This window comes from Kogia breviceps, chromosome 15 (genome assembly GCF_026419965.1).
Source record: "Kogia breviceps isolate mKogBre1 chromosome 15, mKogBre1 haplotype 1, whole genome shotgun sequence".
Classification (NCBI taxonomy): domain Eukaryota; kingdom Metazoa; phylum Chordata; class Mammalia; order Artiodactyla; family Physeteridae; genus Kogia; species Kogia breviceps.
The window spans coordinates 19,175,095-19,190,650 of record NC_081324.1 but is presented as its reverse complement, the minus strand read 5'-3'; the positions used below and the strand labels follow the sequence as shown (position 1 = coordinate 19,190,650).

The following is a 15,556-nucleotide window of genomic DNA, read 5'->3' as shown; positions in this document are numbered from 1 at the left end:
AAGTTCAGTAAGTCTCAGATGGCTTCAGGCATCATATCTAGGATCTTTTCCAAATCCAAGTCTTTGATATCTTTGTTTCACTTTGTTTTCAAAAGACATTTGCTTGACTTCCTACTAGGCTGTCCATCTTTCTACAAAGTCACTATTAATAAGCTAATTATAGAGACGGTATTAGACAGAAAGGAAACTGGGTTCTACCACCCAGCTGATTTTATCACTTCCACTCTTTGGACACAAATTTCCTCAATCTTAAAATGACAAGGCTGAACTCCAAGATCTCCCAGCCCTCTTGCAGCTCTATTATCAGGTAATTCTTATCTTTGAAACCTGATAGATAACTGGCCAGTTAAAAAGTGCTACATGAGACATTTTCAACAAAAGTGTAAGTATTTTGTCTTTGTTGCTTCATTTGTAAGAAATTAACTATGGACTAATTAAAAATTGAAGAGATATTTTTAAACTTTTAGGTTATTTAAGCACCATTCTTCATAAGTAATTTTCTATACCAGTTTATTTGGTATTCCTTGGGTACGTGTGTTGGGAGCTGATTGATAACTTTTTATTTGAGGTTAAAAATGATATCTTAACTCTTGTCAGTTGTCTTTTAGATCCCTCCAAAGATATATCTACAGATAAGAAAAAAGTCCTTTGCTTTTGAGTATAATTTTCAGAAGTTAGAAAAGCCCCACCTGCCCAAGTGTCTTGTTACTAAACTGTAAGCAAAATCAGAAGTAATCTTCTGGGTAACTATGCCAAATAGATCTCACCAGAAACGAAGAGAAGGGGATCTTGGTGAATATATTCACAGAGATTTGTTTATCACATTAACTGTCTGTATCAGTCTGAAGCTTGGAGACATGTAAGCCAAATTGTATTTTTTTTTCCAGAAGTTTTTTAGAAGCAGAGAAAGAGAATAGATTGGAAACGTTTTAAAGGTGGGGAGGAACCCAAGAAGGTCAAGACTTGATGAGCAGAGGGTCATGAGTGCCTAAAGGTTGTTGCCAGTAAGAGCGGAAAGATGTTCCTGTCTGTTTGGAAAAGAAGCAACAGCAACATTCACTTATTTCAGAATTCTATCTTGGGCTGTTCCTGAAGTCACGAGGAAGAGTTCTGTGAAATGATGTGATAGGAGAGAGAAGGAAGAATTGTATAATTGCAGTTTCATTCTACCAGGAAGCTGCCTGGTGGCATAGTATTGAGGGTGTCATTACAGAGGTGGGATTGGTTTTCTTGTATCCTCATGTAATTTCTTAACACCCACTTCTTCCTAAGGTGGATCCCACATAAAGAATAATTATTATTTAGCCTAATCCATACTAGCAGTGATGTCTCATAGTGGATATTAATCAACTTAATTATCTCTCAAGGTTGCAGGTATAAAGAGCAATCAACAGGCTGAAAAATATTTCTGGAGTTAAGCTTGTGCTTCAAGAATGGACAGAAAATGTGGGACATACGCAGTGAACATGGAACGCTCTGGAAACCAGCCGGTGAGTTTTGGTGGCACCACCGTGGTATGTTCTGATAGTTCAGAGTCTTGTTTTCAATAATGATACAACTCTGATTTGTTTTTTATTACAACATGATTCTTCCCAAAAAGCAATTTTTAATCATAATTCTACATGAAAGACAATTTTTAGCTATTCTATTACTACTTGTTAATTAGAAAACTTGTATTTTTTTCTGTATATCAATATATGCATTATTAAGAAATTTATTTTAATACTCACTAATCTAAGATATTAGCAATTTGGGGGGTAACGATTTAATAAACTGTTCAAATAATTCTCTACCGTTATCGTAACTAGAGTATAAGATGACACATCTGTGGTTGATTGCATTAACAATTTATATTTTTAAAATGTGATATATAGATTTTTGCGTTAATTGCCTGGATTTTAGTGTAATGTGTAGATTTGTCAGAACCCAAAGATTTCATATATTTTTGAAAGTTCAGAACATAATCTTGTAAGTGAGTTCTAAGCCTAGGAAGCAAATTATCTCGCAAGTCCTTTAGATTAGCCTCTACTTAACTACATATGAGTTTCTTTTTTAGTAAAGAGTTGTATTCAAGGGAATATTAGAGTTCAATTATATACAATATTATTTGACTATTGTGTATGTTTTTAGAAGAAATAATTTAGTACTGTGTGTTTTGGGATTGCCTTTTATGTAACTTTGCCTCTGACTAGAGCCCTTGATACTGGAAACATGTGGAAATGTGTTGAATGAAATCAGTATAAGTTTGAATGGACAGTTACATTCTGTGAGGAAAAATATTTTTGTCTGCCTGCACTAACAAGGAAGGTACAAGGCAGAGAAATTGTTCTCTTGATTCTAGATCAGCACTCCTTTCCCCTAAAGATGTTCTTTATGGTTCTTCTAGCCTTGCAACTATGTCATTTAGGTCTTCACAGTGTCGAGATACTCAGATAAAAAGGTCCCTTTACTAAGGAATTATTCATCTTGAAGATTTCCCTAGATAATAATGAGAGTTTTCAAATAAAGGGCATGTATCTTCATCACTGACTATCTCACTTTACATCTGGATATTTGGATATAATGGTAGAGAAATTTTTTATTAAATTGATGGCCATTTTCACCAGTGGATTATAGTAGCAGTTGAAGTCTACATAAAAAAGAGAAATTTAGGACTTTGTTTTTCCCTCTTAGGAAATATGAAATGGTAATCTCTTAAGTTATGAGCATAAAATTTAAAATTTTGTTCTATGAACATAGCTAATGCATATTGGGTGTATGCAATGGAGATTGTTGGCTTCTACCAAGAGCTAATTAACTATAATTCATGACCCCCCAACTTCTCAAAATTTTAACTTTAGAGACTACTCTGCTCTCAGTGCAATCACTCACCATCTTTCTTCTCTTAAATATTTTTATTCTAGTAAGTTGGTCTTGCCAGTGAATTTTTATTTAATTACAAAAGTTCAGAAAAATATTCAAGTTCATCAGCCATAAACAAACTGGATAGCTGAAGAATAACGATAGTAATAATACAAAGAAACACAAAGCTTTTATAAAATATAAATCTGTGGATTTTCTCAAAGCAGATGGAAATTCTTAAAGTGCTTGTGTGTATCCTATCTTCTTTTATTTGGTATCACTGCATAGCTATTCTCTAGACTTCTTTGGTGTGATATTACACCTTTAGAAAAACAGAACTTGATTAATTTTTTTTTGCCTGAGTATATTCCTTCTTGATTATATTTAATCATAATTATACTCCCTTTTATTCTTAGTTATAGTTGCTCAATGGCCAATGTCTGCACACATATGTAGCTTGATTGTTTTAATAGAAATTCGAGATTGAGCCAGCAATGTCAATAGCCTTTTTAATAACCATTTAGGATTGGTTATTTAATCAATGTAATTGAGAGAGTACATTTTAAAAATGCTCTTGCTGTCCTATGAGTAAAAATTAGATAATCCTGTAATGTTTTTGAGCTATAACAAATTTATACATAACAATTTACACTCCCGTAAGAATGTAACACAGATTGCCCTCTATCTTTTTCTTAAAACTGTATCTGGAGTTATTTCTCTCTCTCTCTCTCTCTTTTTCTTTTTAGTTGAAGAAATAATCTTCTATTGGTAGAAAATAACATTTATTCAAATAAATAGAGCTAATATATTTTAACATAGTAAGTTTATAAAATGTTAGAGATGGTGCTGTTGAGGAAATGTCTTAGACTGACTTCAAGAAAAACCTAACCACCAAAACCTTTCTTATTTGAACCCATCCTTTTAATTCATTTACTTTAAAAAATTCAACATGGGCTTCCCTGGTGGCGCAGTGGTTGAGAATCCGCCTGCCAATGCAGGGGACACGGGTTCGTGCCCCGGTCCGGGAAGATCCCACATGCCGCAGAGCGGCTGGGCCCGTGAGCCATGGCCCCTGAGCCTGTGTGTCTGGAGCCTGCGCTCCGCAATGGGAGAGGCCACAACAGTGAGAGGCCCGTGTACCACAAAAAAAAAAAAAAAAAAAAAAAAAAAAAAAATTCAACATGTACTTAAAAGACTTCAACAATAATGTAATAGGCATGTATGTACCAAACACCAAGTTTAAGAAATAAACCATTACAGATATAGTTGAAGTCTTTGTTTTTTAGGTTTTTTATTGGATATATTTGACACATAACATTGTAAATTTAAGGTGTACAATGTGCTACTTTGATGTTATTATATATTGTAATATGATTAGCTGTAGCAATATTTATCACATTACATAATTATAGTACAAGAATGTTGTCTATATTCATTATTCTATGTATTAGATCACTACTTGTTGCAAGTTTGTGAAATCTTTTGTTTATATCTTCCCAACAACCTTCCCTTCCTCCTTTGTGCTACCCACCCCATAAAGACTATGGTGAATATGTTTGTACCCAAACATTTTCCAGCTTCTAACCCTTATCATATTTATCTGCACATATTTTATCAAATTCACACAAGGCTGTTGTGCTTCACCAACGGAGCATAAGATCTGTAAGAGTAGAAAAATCAAATAGAAACTAGAAAATGCGTGTTGAGAGATTACTAAATGACTTGTCTTCCATAGGTCTTTCATGGACTGCCTAGTTCTGTTGAAAAATGAGGATGGCATTAATAATGTTAAGGCTGCAAGACCCATTCTGGTATGAGGAATTTCAGTTAGTAGGTTGTGGACAGATGGGTACTGGTCTTATTGGACTTAGAAATCCTGGGCACTACAACCTGAAAAAATGTTACTTTGTTATTGTTTTGAAAACCTTTATTTATTTATTTATTTTTTTTTAATTTTTTTTTTTTTTTGCGGTATGCGGGCCTCTCACTGTTGTGGCCTCTCCCGTTGCGGAGCACAGGCTCCGGACACGCAGGCCTAGCGGCCATGGCTCACGGGTTTAGTTGCTCCGCGGCACGTGGGATCCTCCCGGACCAGGGCACGAACCCGTGTCTCCTGCATCGGCAGGCGGATTCTCAACCACTGCGCCACCAGGGAAGCCCGAAAACCTTTATTTTTAAAAGTAGTTGTAGTCTTATAGAAAACTGCAAACATAGTACAGAGAGTTCCCATATACCTAGAACCTAATTTCCTCTATTTTTTCTTCCAGCTTTATTGAGATAAAATTGACATATAGCACTGTATAAATTTAAGGTGTATGGCATAATGATTTTACTTACATATATTATTAAATGATTATCACAATAAGTTTAGTGAACATCCATAATCTCATATAGATACAAAATTAAATAGAATTTTTTGTGATAAGATCTCTTAGGATTTACTTTCTTAACTTTCATATATAACATACAGCAATGTTAATTATATTTATCATGTTGTACATTACATGCCTAGTACTTATTTATTTTATAACTGGAAGTTTCTTCCTTTTGACTGCCTTCATCCAATTACCCCTTGCCTCCATGGACCCCACCTCTGGTAACCACAAATCTGATCTCTTTTTCTATGAGTTTGTTTGTTTGTTTTTGAAAATTAATTGACGTACGGCACTATATTATTTTCTGTTACACAACATAGTGATTTGATGTTGCTGTATGTTTCAAAATGATCACCACGGTAACTGTAGTTATGATGTTACCATACAAAGATATTACATAGTTAATGACTATATTCCCCAGTGCACATTTCATTCCTGTGACCCATTTATTTTGCAACTGGAATTTTGTACCTCTTAATCTCCTTCACCTATTTACCTCAACAGTTTCCCATAATATTAACATCTTACATTAATATGGTACAGTTGTTACAATTAATGAACCAAGGTTGATATATTATTGTTTTAAAAAGTCCATACTTTATTCAGACTTTTTAGTTTTTACTTACTGCCCCTTTTCTGTTCCAGGATCCCATCACAGCTACCAAATTACGTTTAGCCATCATGGCTCCTTAGGCTTCTATTGGCTGTGACAGTTTCTCAGACTTTCCTTGGTTTTGATGACCTTGATAGTTTTGACAAATACTAGTCAGATATTTGGTAGAATTTCCCTCAATAGGGATTTGTCTGATTTTTTTTTTTTTATCATTAGCCTGGGTCTATGTATTTTTTGGCGAGGGGGGTGGTTTTTTGTTTTCCTTTTAGGGAAGACCATGGAAGCAAAGTGATATTCTCATCACATCAGATCAACAGTACCTATTAATAGCATGATTTATTATTGTTGATGTTGACTTTGATCACCTGGATGAGGTAGTATTTAACAAGGTTCTTAAAGTTGTTCTCCACTCACCCCTTTCCAAACTACATTCTTTGGAAGTTGCTGTGCTCAGCCCACTCTTAAAGAGTGGGGAGTTATGTTCCGTGAGGGTGTAGTATCTATGTCAATCATTTGGGATTCTTCTGCATAGGAGGTTTACCTCTTCTTCCTCATTCACTTATTTGTTCAATCATTTATATCAGTATGGACTCCCAGATGTTTATTTTATACTTTGGGTTATAATCCAATACTACTTTAAGTTTTTTGCTCCAATTATTGTAGCTTTGGCTATTGAGAGCTCTTTCAGTTGGTTCCTGTGTCACTTTGACATACTGACATACCTCTATCATTGCTATTATTATTATTATTTTTTGGTGAAGCATGGAGGACTTCCTTAATCTCTGGTGCTACAAGATGCTCCAGGCTCATCTTGTATATTTCCACACCCAGCCTTATAATCAGCCATTTCTCCAAGGATCCTTGGTTCCTTTTGCTAGAAAATGGTATCAGAAACCAATATCTGGGTACTTGTTCCTGCTAGTCTGTTGTTGCTTCTAGGTCCTCTCAGCTGACAAAGCAAGGAAATATATGTGTATATATTAACCAGTGTATACCCACCTATCTATAAATATTTCTACATGCAATCATCTGCATTTATATTAAGCTAAACATGAGTTCATACTGATAGCTCCAACTTTTTAAATTTTTTAATATTTATCTTGTATTCAGTGATCTCATTAATTCACTTATTCTAACATTCTGTCTGTAGATTCTTTTGGATTTTTTTGAATTTTTGAATATTATTTTATTTATTTTTCTATACAGCAGGTTCTTATTAGTTATCCATTTAATACATATTAGTGTATACATGTCAATTCCAATCTCCCAGTTCATCACACTGCCCCCACCATGCCGCCGCTTTCACCCCTTGGTGTGCATGTTTGTTCTCTACAACTGTGCCTCAATTTCTGCCCTGAAAACTGGTTCATCTGTACCATTTTTCTAGGTTCCACATATATGATTTAATATACAATATTTGTTTTTCTCTTTCTGACTTACTTCACCCTGTATGACACTCTCTAGATCCATCCACGTCTCTACAAATGACCCAATTTCATTCTTTTTTATGTCTGAGTAATATTCCATTGTATATATGTACCACACCTTCTTTATCCATTCATCTGTCGATGGGCACTTACGTTGCTTCCATGACCTAGCTATTGTAAATAGTGCTGCAATGAACATTGGGATGCATGTGTCTTACTGAATTACGGTTTTCTCTGGCTCTCTTAGTTGGTACTGCAATTTCCCTTAGCCTTGGTACCTAATGCCCTTGAACTGCTTCTGATTGCCTAGTGGGTGTCACTCTCAACACCCAAATTGCAGTTTATTGTCTGAGATAGTGTCCACTATTTTGGAACATTGAACAGTTACCCTACATGCTCCAATGACATATGTGTTCTTTGTTTCCTTTAGTGATTGTCTTCAGTCATAAGAAAATGGATAGGAATGAGCTAATTAGTAAAATCAAATATTTTTTGAGTACTTAGAAAGTGCTAGGACAACGTTATTCTTACTGTTTTCTGATTTACTATTTAGCCTTATTAAATAGGTGATATTATCCATGCAAGGGAATTGAGGCTTTGCAAGACACAGCAAATTTCCACATACCACCATCTATCTAGTAAAAGGTGTATTTAAAATTTAAACCTAAATCTGTTAGATTCCAATGGCTATGCCCTTAATTACTATAAAGCCCTGCCTTCTGCAAAAATCTAATTTGAAGGAAGTTTCTTATTCTAATTTTCTCAATAACATTTGGAGGTAGATATTATTATCCACACTTTTGATACAAGGCAAGTTGAGAATTAGGCAAGTTAAGAAACTTGCTCAGAATATTAATGGTATGGAATTCAAATTCAAGTCGCTCTTGTCTCAGGGCTTACATGTTTTATACTATGTAATGTTTCCTCTACAATAACAGATTAGAGAGAGAGATATTACAAAGTAATATTACTGACATTAATCCCTATTCTAATCTTATAGATTTTTATGGATGAAAAAATAAGATCAAAGAGGTTATTAACATCTTACACAGTGAAAATAGCTGGTGGCAGCACAAGCTGGATTTCAACAAACGTATTCAACTGATTTTCATGCTGCCATTACTAACCTGTATGAACACCTAGCTAGAATATTTGATAAGCCATTAATTAATGCATTTTAAATGGAAGGCTACAAAGCAGACACAAATCTGATAGTTGATAGGCCAACGAAGGGAGAAGATTTTATCAGGTGATATTTTGGCTCCCTCAAATCACTGTATGCAGCAGTCAGACACACATGTGTAGATACTTCTTTTGATGGTGGGAGGAATAAGCGGTTTCTAAGATGACATTTAATATTTCTTTTAGTTTTAAATACATATGAAAAGAAAGCAGACAGATCAGTGGATATTCCTTTATTCCTATTACAAAGACCAAGCCTTTCCCAAATGAAACATTAAACTTGAGCCAATATTTATTACTACAGGCTATTAAGGTATTTTTTATGTTTATACATTCTTCCACTGAAGTAATCTATATATAAAAATATTATAAATGACATATTTTTCTTGCAACATTTGGTTTCAACTTCAGTAATTATATTTAAATCCTTTCCAGGTGACACGAAATTTGTTTAGTGGCTGGTCTCTGTGGAAAATATTCCTGGCTTGTCTCTTAGCTTCTGTGGTAACAATGGCAGTTGGAGTACTCATAGTGTCTCTGGTGTATAATGGGAAAAATATTAATGCCTCCATTCTTATACAACTTACTCAAAACCAGGGGACAATCTCATTGACTGAAACAGTCTCACCTTCTAGTTCTGAAACTACAGTTGCCACTAGCACAACAGATTCTACCACAACATCCACTTCCAGTACCATGACTACCATCACTTCAACGGAATTTACAAGTATACCAGCCACTGCTTCCACAGCTTCTACTGAGACCGTGACTACCACAGTGACCACCACCACACCTCAACCAACTACCACAGAAACGGCCAGCACTACCACTGAGGCTGAAACCACAACATATTCTTCCTCTTCTACTTAGACTACAACTACCACCGTGGCCACCACCGCAACTCAACCAACTACCACGACAACGGCCGGCACTACCACTGAGGGTACAACCACAACAGACACAACTGCTTCTACCACTTCTACTGGGAGTATGACTACCACTGTGGCCACCACTTCAGCTGCACCAGCTAGCACAACTACTATTAGTACCATAGGTGATTCCAGTGTCAGTAACTGCCAGCATAAAACTACAGTGACCAAAATCACCACTTCTAAAACAAGACTACTTAATGACCAATTCAACTAACACTAAAATGATAATGAATTCATCCTCAAAACAACATTTAGATTTAACATTACCATATATTAGACCTGACCTTTTTTTTTTTTTTTTTTTTTTTTTGTGGCACGCGGGGCCCTCACCACTGCGGCCTCTCACGCTACGGAGCACAGGCTACGGACACGCAGGCCCAGCGGCCATGGCCCACGGGCCCAGCCGCTCCGCGGCAGGCGGGATCCCCCCAGACCGGGGCACGAACCCGCGTCCCCTGCATCAGCAGGCGGACTCCCAACCACCACGCCACCAGGGAAGCCCAGACCTGACCATTTAATGTGGATAGTCTCTACTTTGTGAGGTTTTTGATAATACAGTTTTCATACAAAGTAAATCCAATCCATTTAGTTATGCTGGAAAGCTGTTGTGATTAAGTAGAAAGTTACCAAATGTGAATACAGTCTTTTATTATTATAAAGTTGTAGTCTCTAATACACTAATTCTATATGTAATAAGGAAAATACATTCTATACCGTAAGGGTGTTTTAAATAGATTTACATATTACCACATCTTCTTTTTAGATTGTGCCAACATTATTTTCATTTCATTTTCTCTTTAAATCATTTTGATATATAAGTAAAATTTTAAATGTTATCACTATTTTCAATTAATAATTTTGTTTTCTACTACTTTTTGCAGTAATCTTATAAAGGCATTCAATTAAATACTTTTGATAAATATTTACTTATGCCTGCTATCTGCTGAAATACCAGAGAAAATTCAGAAAAAGAAAATAGCAATGCTGAGAGTAATAAGCTTAAAAATTTGGATTCTGTTACTTAGAATTCTTGGTAATTCACAGGTTTAAATCAACGTTGATGGTACACGCACTCTACTGCAGTCCTACTGAATCAGAATCCTCAAGGGTGATCCAGAAATCTATATTTTTCAAAAAGTGTGCAAACAGGACTGATAACTGCTACTTGAAGCAGTGAATTCAGAAGGGCATTGTGACCTGTATCTTTGATGTTAGTGAGATTAATATAAATCAGTTAATAGTCTCTAAAGCACTAACAAAAGTCAGTTCCATTTGTTGGTGTTAATTTTACCTATAAACAAAGGATGCTGAATAGCGTATAGACATGTGAGCACATGGTAGGGACTGGGTATGGAAATGCTTTCCTTACCCAAGAGGAAAAATGTATTTTCCAGTAATTTAAAACAAATATTTTAGTGGCCACTATGCTAATTAGTAATAATTTTTAACTATCCTTTCAAGTCAGTCTTACAGAGTTACTTTTCCCCTGTATTGCCAACCTACTTACTGTAACTATATGCAATTAATGTAATAAAACTTTATTAGAACACTTTAATTCTGTTTCCTTCATTATTTTTTTTTAGTGATACTGTATATTATTTATTAAATGTATCACTGACTGAACTTTTCTTTTTTGGTTAAAGAAGACATAACTTTTACCATTTTCCAGCTCTACATCTCTTCATTTCATCAGGATGAGACATGTTCTGCAGTAGGTCCATTGTGTAAATAAATACAAGTTTGCTCTGTAAAGGATGGAAGATTTTTCCCAGTTTAACACATTGTGGATGCTCAATGGATTTTTGTTTAATAAATGTTCATCACAGCAACAGTATATTAGGTAAGCTTCCTGAAGGCAGGAACCTGACCCCTATGTTTAACCAGTGTGTGTACCTGGCAACTAACAGGTAATAAATATTTTGCTCAATAAATGAAAATAGCAAAAATTATAAGAATTTATTATTAAATGAAGATTTTAGAATTGGACTTATATACTGTTAAATCACCTTTTAATATACTTTTAATGTTAAGCTATTCTAATTAGTATCATTTTTCTAAAATGTTTTTTAGTTGAAATACACATGTGCAGAAAATGCACATATCATAAGGTACAGCTCCATGAGTTTTCACCGAGTGAACACACCCATACCCAAATCAAGAAACAGAACCTTACCAGCTCTTCAGAAGCCTGCCATGTGCCCACACCCAAACACCACCTCCTTTTTCCTTCCCCCAAAGTAAACACTGTTCTGATTTCTAACACCGCGGACCACTCTGTCTGATTGTAAACATAGCAGGAATGGAATTGGTATAGTATGTACTCTTTTGTGTCTGACATCTTTGGCTCAGCTTTTTACTTGTGAGATTCATACATGTTTTATAATGATTTGTCTCTGACGATGAGTGATAGAGTATATATGGATGTTCCATGTAAAATTCTTTATATATCTCTTTGTATATTTGAAATATTTCCTAATTTTCCAAAAGCAGTGTGGCTAGGACACAGCAAGTGTTGTCTGCATGAATGCACAGTGAAGTCAGCTGGGGCTAACTTACTTTAGATCTTATACGTTTTGCTAAGTTTTAGTGATTTTCCTTTCCCCAGAGGAATGCTATTGAGTTTTGAGCCAAAAAGTGACATATCTTATTTAATTTTAGGTGGGACAATGTAAATGCCTTGCAGAAAAGGGATTGGAGGACTGAAAAAGTAGAAGTAGAAAAATTAGATTTTTGCAGTGGGGTCAGTAAATGGAGATACAGAAATACATCCTTTCTGAACCTGTCTCTAGTCCTCACAGCTAAGTCCACCAAACCTTCCAACCTGTAGCCCCTGTTTCTGCCCAAGTTCCAGAACTGACCATATCAGAGAAAAAAATTATTTAAGTGCTGGGCAGGCATGCTTCATATGCTCATCTTCTGACACTTTCAACCCAGATTAGGTGAACAAGCATCAAATTCAAGCTCTGAACACTCTGACAACAGTATCCTGCAGTAAACACTTGTTGCAGACCTGAGCAGGGGTTTGATGCTTGTTTATGAGCCCTTATCTGTGAGCTAGTTTGTAGCCTCTGATAAGTTGAAGGTCCCTTTTGAGTTGCTGATTAGCATCTAGTTGATTCCCTTTTGTATCCCAGTAGTGCTTGCAGTTTTACAATACCTAGTTCTTTTAAGACCCCATTCCTGAAGACTGGGTCTTTCCCAGGAACTTTAGCTCCAGGGGCCAGGGCCCTATTGACTCCTGGCAGATCTTGACAGACTGCAAAACTGCAGAGCTCTTAACAGATTTCTAATTTCTGTACTCGGGACACCTGTTGCAAAGTTAAACTTCTCCAATGTGGACACCTGAGTGCTAATCATCTATCTGCCTAAATCCCAGTCAGGGACCGTAGAGTTTGTATGATTAGAAGGCTGGCAACCTTGACTGAATTTGCTAAGCCCTTTCTATTTTTTAGAAATAGATTCTTGCATTTCCTGTCCCCACGGATAGTCTATTTCCAGCCCTCAACACCATCCCTGTCTTGTTAACATCCGGGCCTCCCTGATGCATCTTGAGGTAACTTACCAGCATGTTTATTATTCTTTTCAATAGCTTGCTTGATCTCTTTGATTCACTTCTAAATATTTTTTACTCCACTCTACCTCCCTGCTATTAATCTTTTTTTCTAATAGCTTTGTTGAGATATAATTCAGATTATAAGATTTACCCATTTAAATGTATAATTTCTCTCTCCCCATTATTCTCAATGAAAATGTACAATAATTATAGAATGACCTTAATTTAATGATTGTTGGATGAGCGTCTGGGGAAACCTCAGGTTCACACACTAAACTTAGCTTGGGACTCATTAAGTGTTTTTTTAAGATTTGATGGCTTATCAAGGACGTGGGGATAATAACACTTAATTCTTGAGAGGTTATGAAGATTAAGTTATGGTCAGAGGAGTGCACCCACTTATAAAGCCACATCTCTCCATAGTATATGTCAGTAGTTGTCCTGGAAAGGACTTAACATCCGGGTGTTAAGGCCCATTTAGGGGGCTGCAGTGCAGTGACATTTTGCAACAACAGATGGTGCTGTGGTGCTATTTTCTTCCTCCCTCCCCCTCTTTCCCTTCCCCCTCCCTCCTTTCTCCTTCCTTCCCTCCTTCCTTCCTTCCTTCCTTTTCTTCTCTCTCTCTCTCCCTCCGTCCCTCCCTTGCTCCCCCCTTCCCTCCCTCCCTTCCTTCCTTCCACCCATTAAAAATACTAATAGGACTTAGGTAAAACTCAAGTGAGTCACTTTTGTCTTTTAAGAAACAGATTTTTTTAAAAAAATCTTGAATAATGAGGGACACAGTTGTAGTGCCAAAATAATTAAGACCTACTATTTAAAAGAAGAATTTTATTTATTTTGTATATCTTTCTAGAAAACAGAACCTGGGTAAACAGGTTGAAGTTTCTGAGATGAAGCCTTTGACTCAACATAGGGAGGAATGATCTAGCAGGAGAGTCAACCCAGAAAGGAATACTAAACCCTAGAAAACAGACGAGCTCCCAGTCACGGGCACGTAGCACAGAGAGGCTGGCATAAGGGTTCACTTCCACTGGCGTTTGACCTGAATGTTTAGAATCCTTTTAACTCAAACATAATTACATCAATTTATAAAAGCAGAGCATTTCCCGCAATAAAACACAACTACTATTTAAACAGTTTAAAATTGATAATCAAAGGTAAAATGTTACATGCATTGTGAACTGTAATAAGGCTGAAATATAAACTCCCACGGGACAAGTGCTTGCCTATTTTATTTATTGCTGTATAAATCCCATTGCCCAGAAAAATACCTGATAAGGTTTCATCAATTCACTTGACGAATGAATAAAAAAACCTCAATATTCTATCAGTAAAAACACATTTGACATTTCAAAGTAGACTTAGAATGGAATCTAGTGTAATGTGAAATTAGAAAAAAATCACTGATACGGATCCAACAGTTGTTTGCTCCCAATTTGAGTAGTGCTAATTATTGTTGATCCAAGATGTTACCTAAATAATACTTCATTATTTTAAATTTGTTGAAATAACATTTTGTCATAGAATTCTGTCCTAGATGTTGGGAATTGAATTCATAAACAAAAATAAACCATTCTTTTATGATAATCACATAAGAAAATGTATGAAATTTTCCTTTTTTTAACTTCTATATTTACAGATTTTGTGCAAAGCACTAATTGAATACATACCAGTTCTGAAAGGGCTTTTGAAAGTATCTTTGCACATTTGTGTATGTTATAATGATTTTTTTCATGCATTTAAATTAGTTGAATAATACTAATTAACACTAACCACTATATTTTTAAACCTCTTGTTTGGCTTGTTAGTTACTATGTCAAACAATAAAAATGATGAACTAAAATAATCACTTTGGCTAAAAATTACTCCAAATCAGGGAGCAGGAGCTGTCCTACTGGTCTCAGCCAATTAGTGGACCAAACATGATTTAACTGTCTCCAGACTATGGTGTAATTTAAACCCAGGAGTTTTATTGTGTGTGGATAAAAATATAAAACAATTTGACAGCATTAATAGGTGAATTTGAAAGAGACCACCAAATTCTTTTGGCTAAAGAATGGCCAAATACAAAGCACCTTTACTATTTCACTAACTAACAAAGTTTTCCAATTCTTTTGGCTAAAAATTCACCAGAGATCGAAGAGTCCTTATAGGGAATCCTGACTTAACTGTGAAATATACCCAGGTATAGAATGTCTGACTATGAAGATAGTTGGAAACACTATAAGGGTCACCAATTTCATAACCTAGGATGCAAAAAGCACCCCCAGGGTTGAGCAAAGTGGCAGTCCTGGATTTACCCATATCCATATTAATCCAGGTGTGTTCTACTCTGTCCTGTTGAGTAATGTAGTAATACCCGTATTAAACTGTTCTTTGACAAAGTAGAGATCATATGAATTTCACAGTAACGTACTTTCTTCAGTACTTTGCAATTTGGTTTTGTAACGCTTTAATTAATCAGGCATTTTGAAAGTGGAACATTCCAGTTACTGCACAAGTAGCAAATTATTTATTCCTCTGTAGGCCACCAAAAAAAGGTATCGATGCAAATGAATGCCTGTGAAATTTTATCTACTCTGTGGTTATGGTGCTCCAGGGTCAAATTAAGATAGTGTCTTCCTAGCATCATA

At 35.7% G+C, this 15,556-nt stretch overlaps 1 protein-coding gene across 1 annotated transcript; it reads left to right on the top strand.

Annotated features, from left to right (window-relative positions):
- Positions 1 to 1,430: 1,430 nt before the first annotated feature.
- Positions 1,431 to 9,308, top strand: DYNAP (dynactin associated protein). The gene is made up of 2 exons (XM_067015617.1): positions 1,431 to 1,490; positions 8,874 to 9,308. Exons 1-2 carry the CDS (start codon positions 1,434 to 1,436, stop codon positions 9,306 to 9,308), a joined length of 492 nt encoding a protein of 163 aa, XP_066871718.1. The 5' UTR covers positions 1,431 to 1,433.
- The last annotated feature ends 6,248 nt before the right edge of the window (positions 9,309 to 15,556 follow it).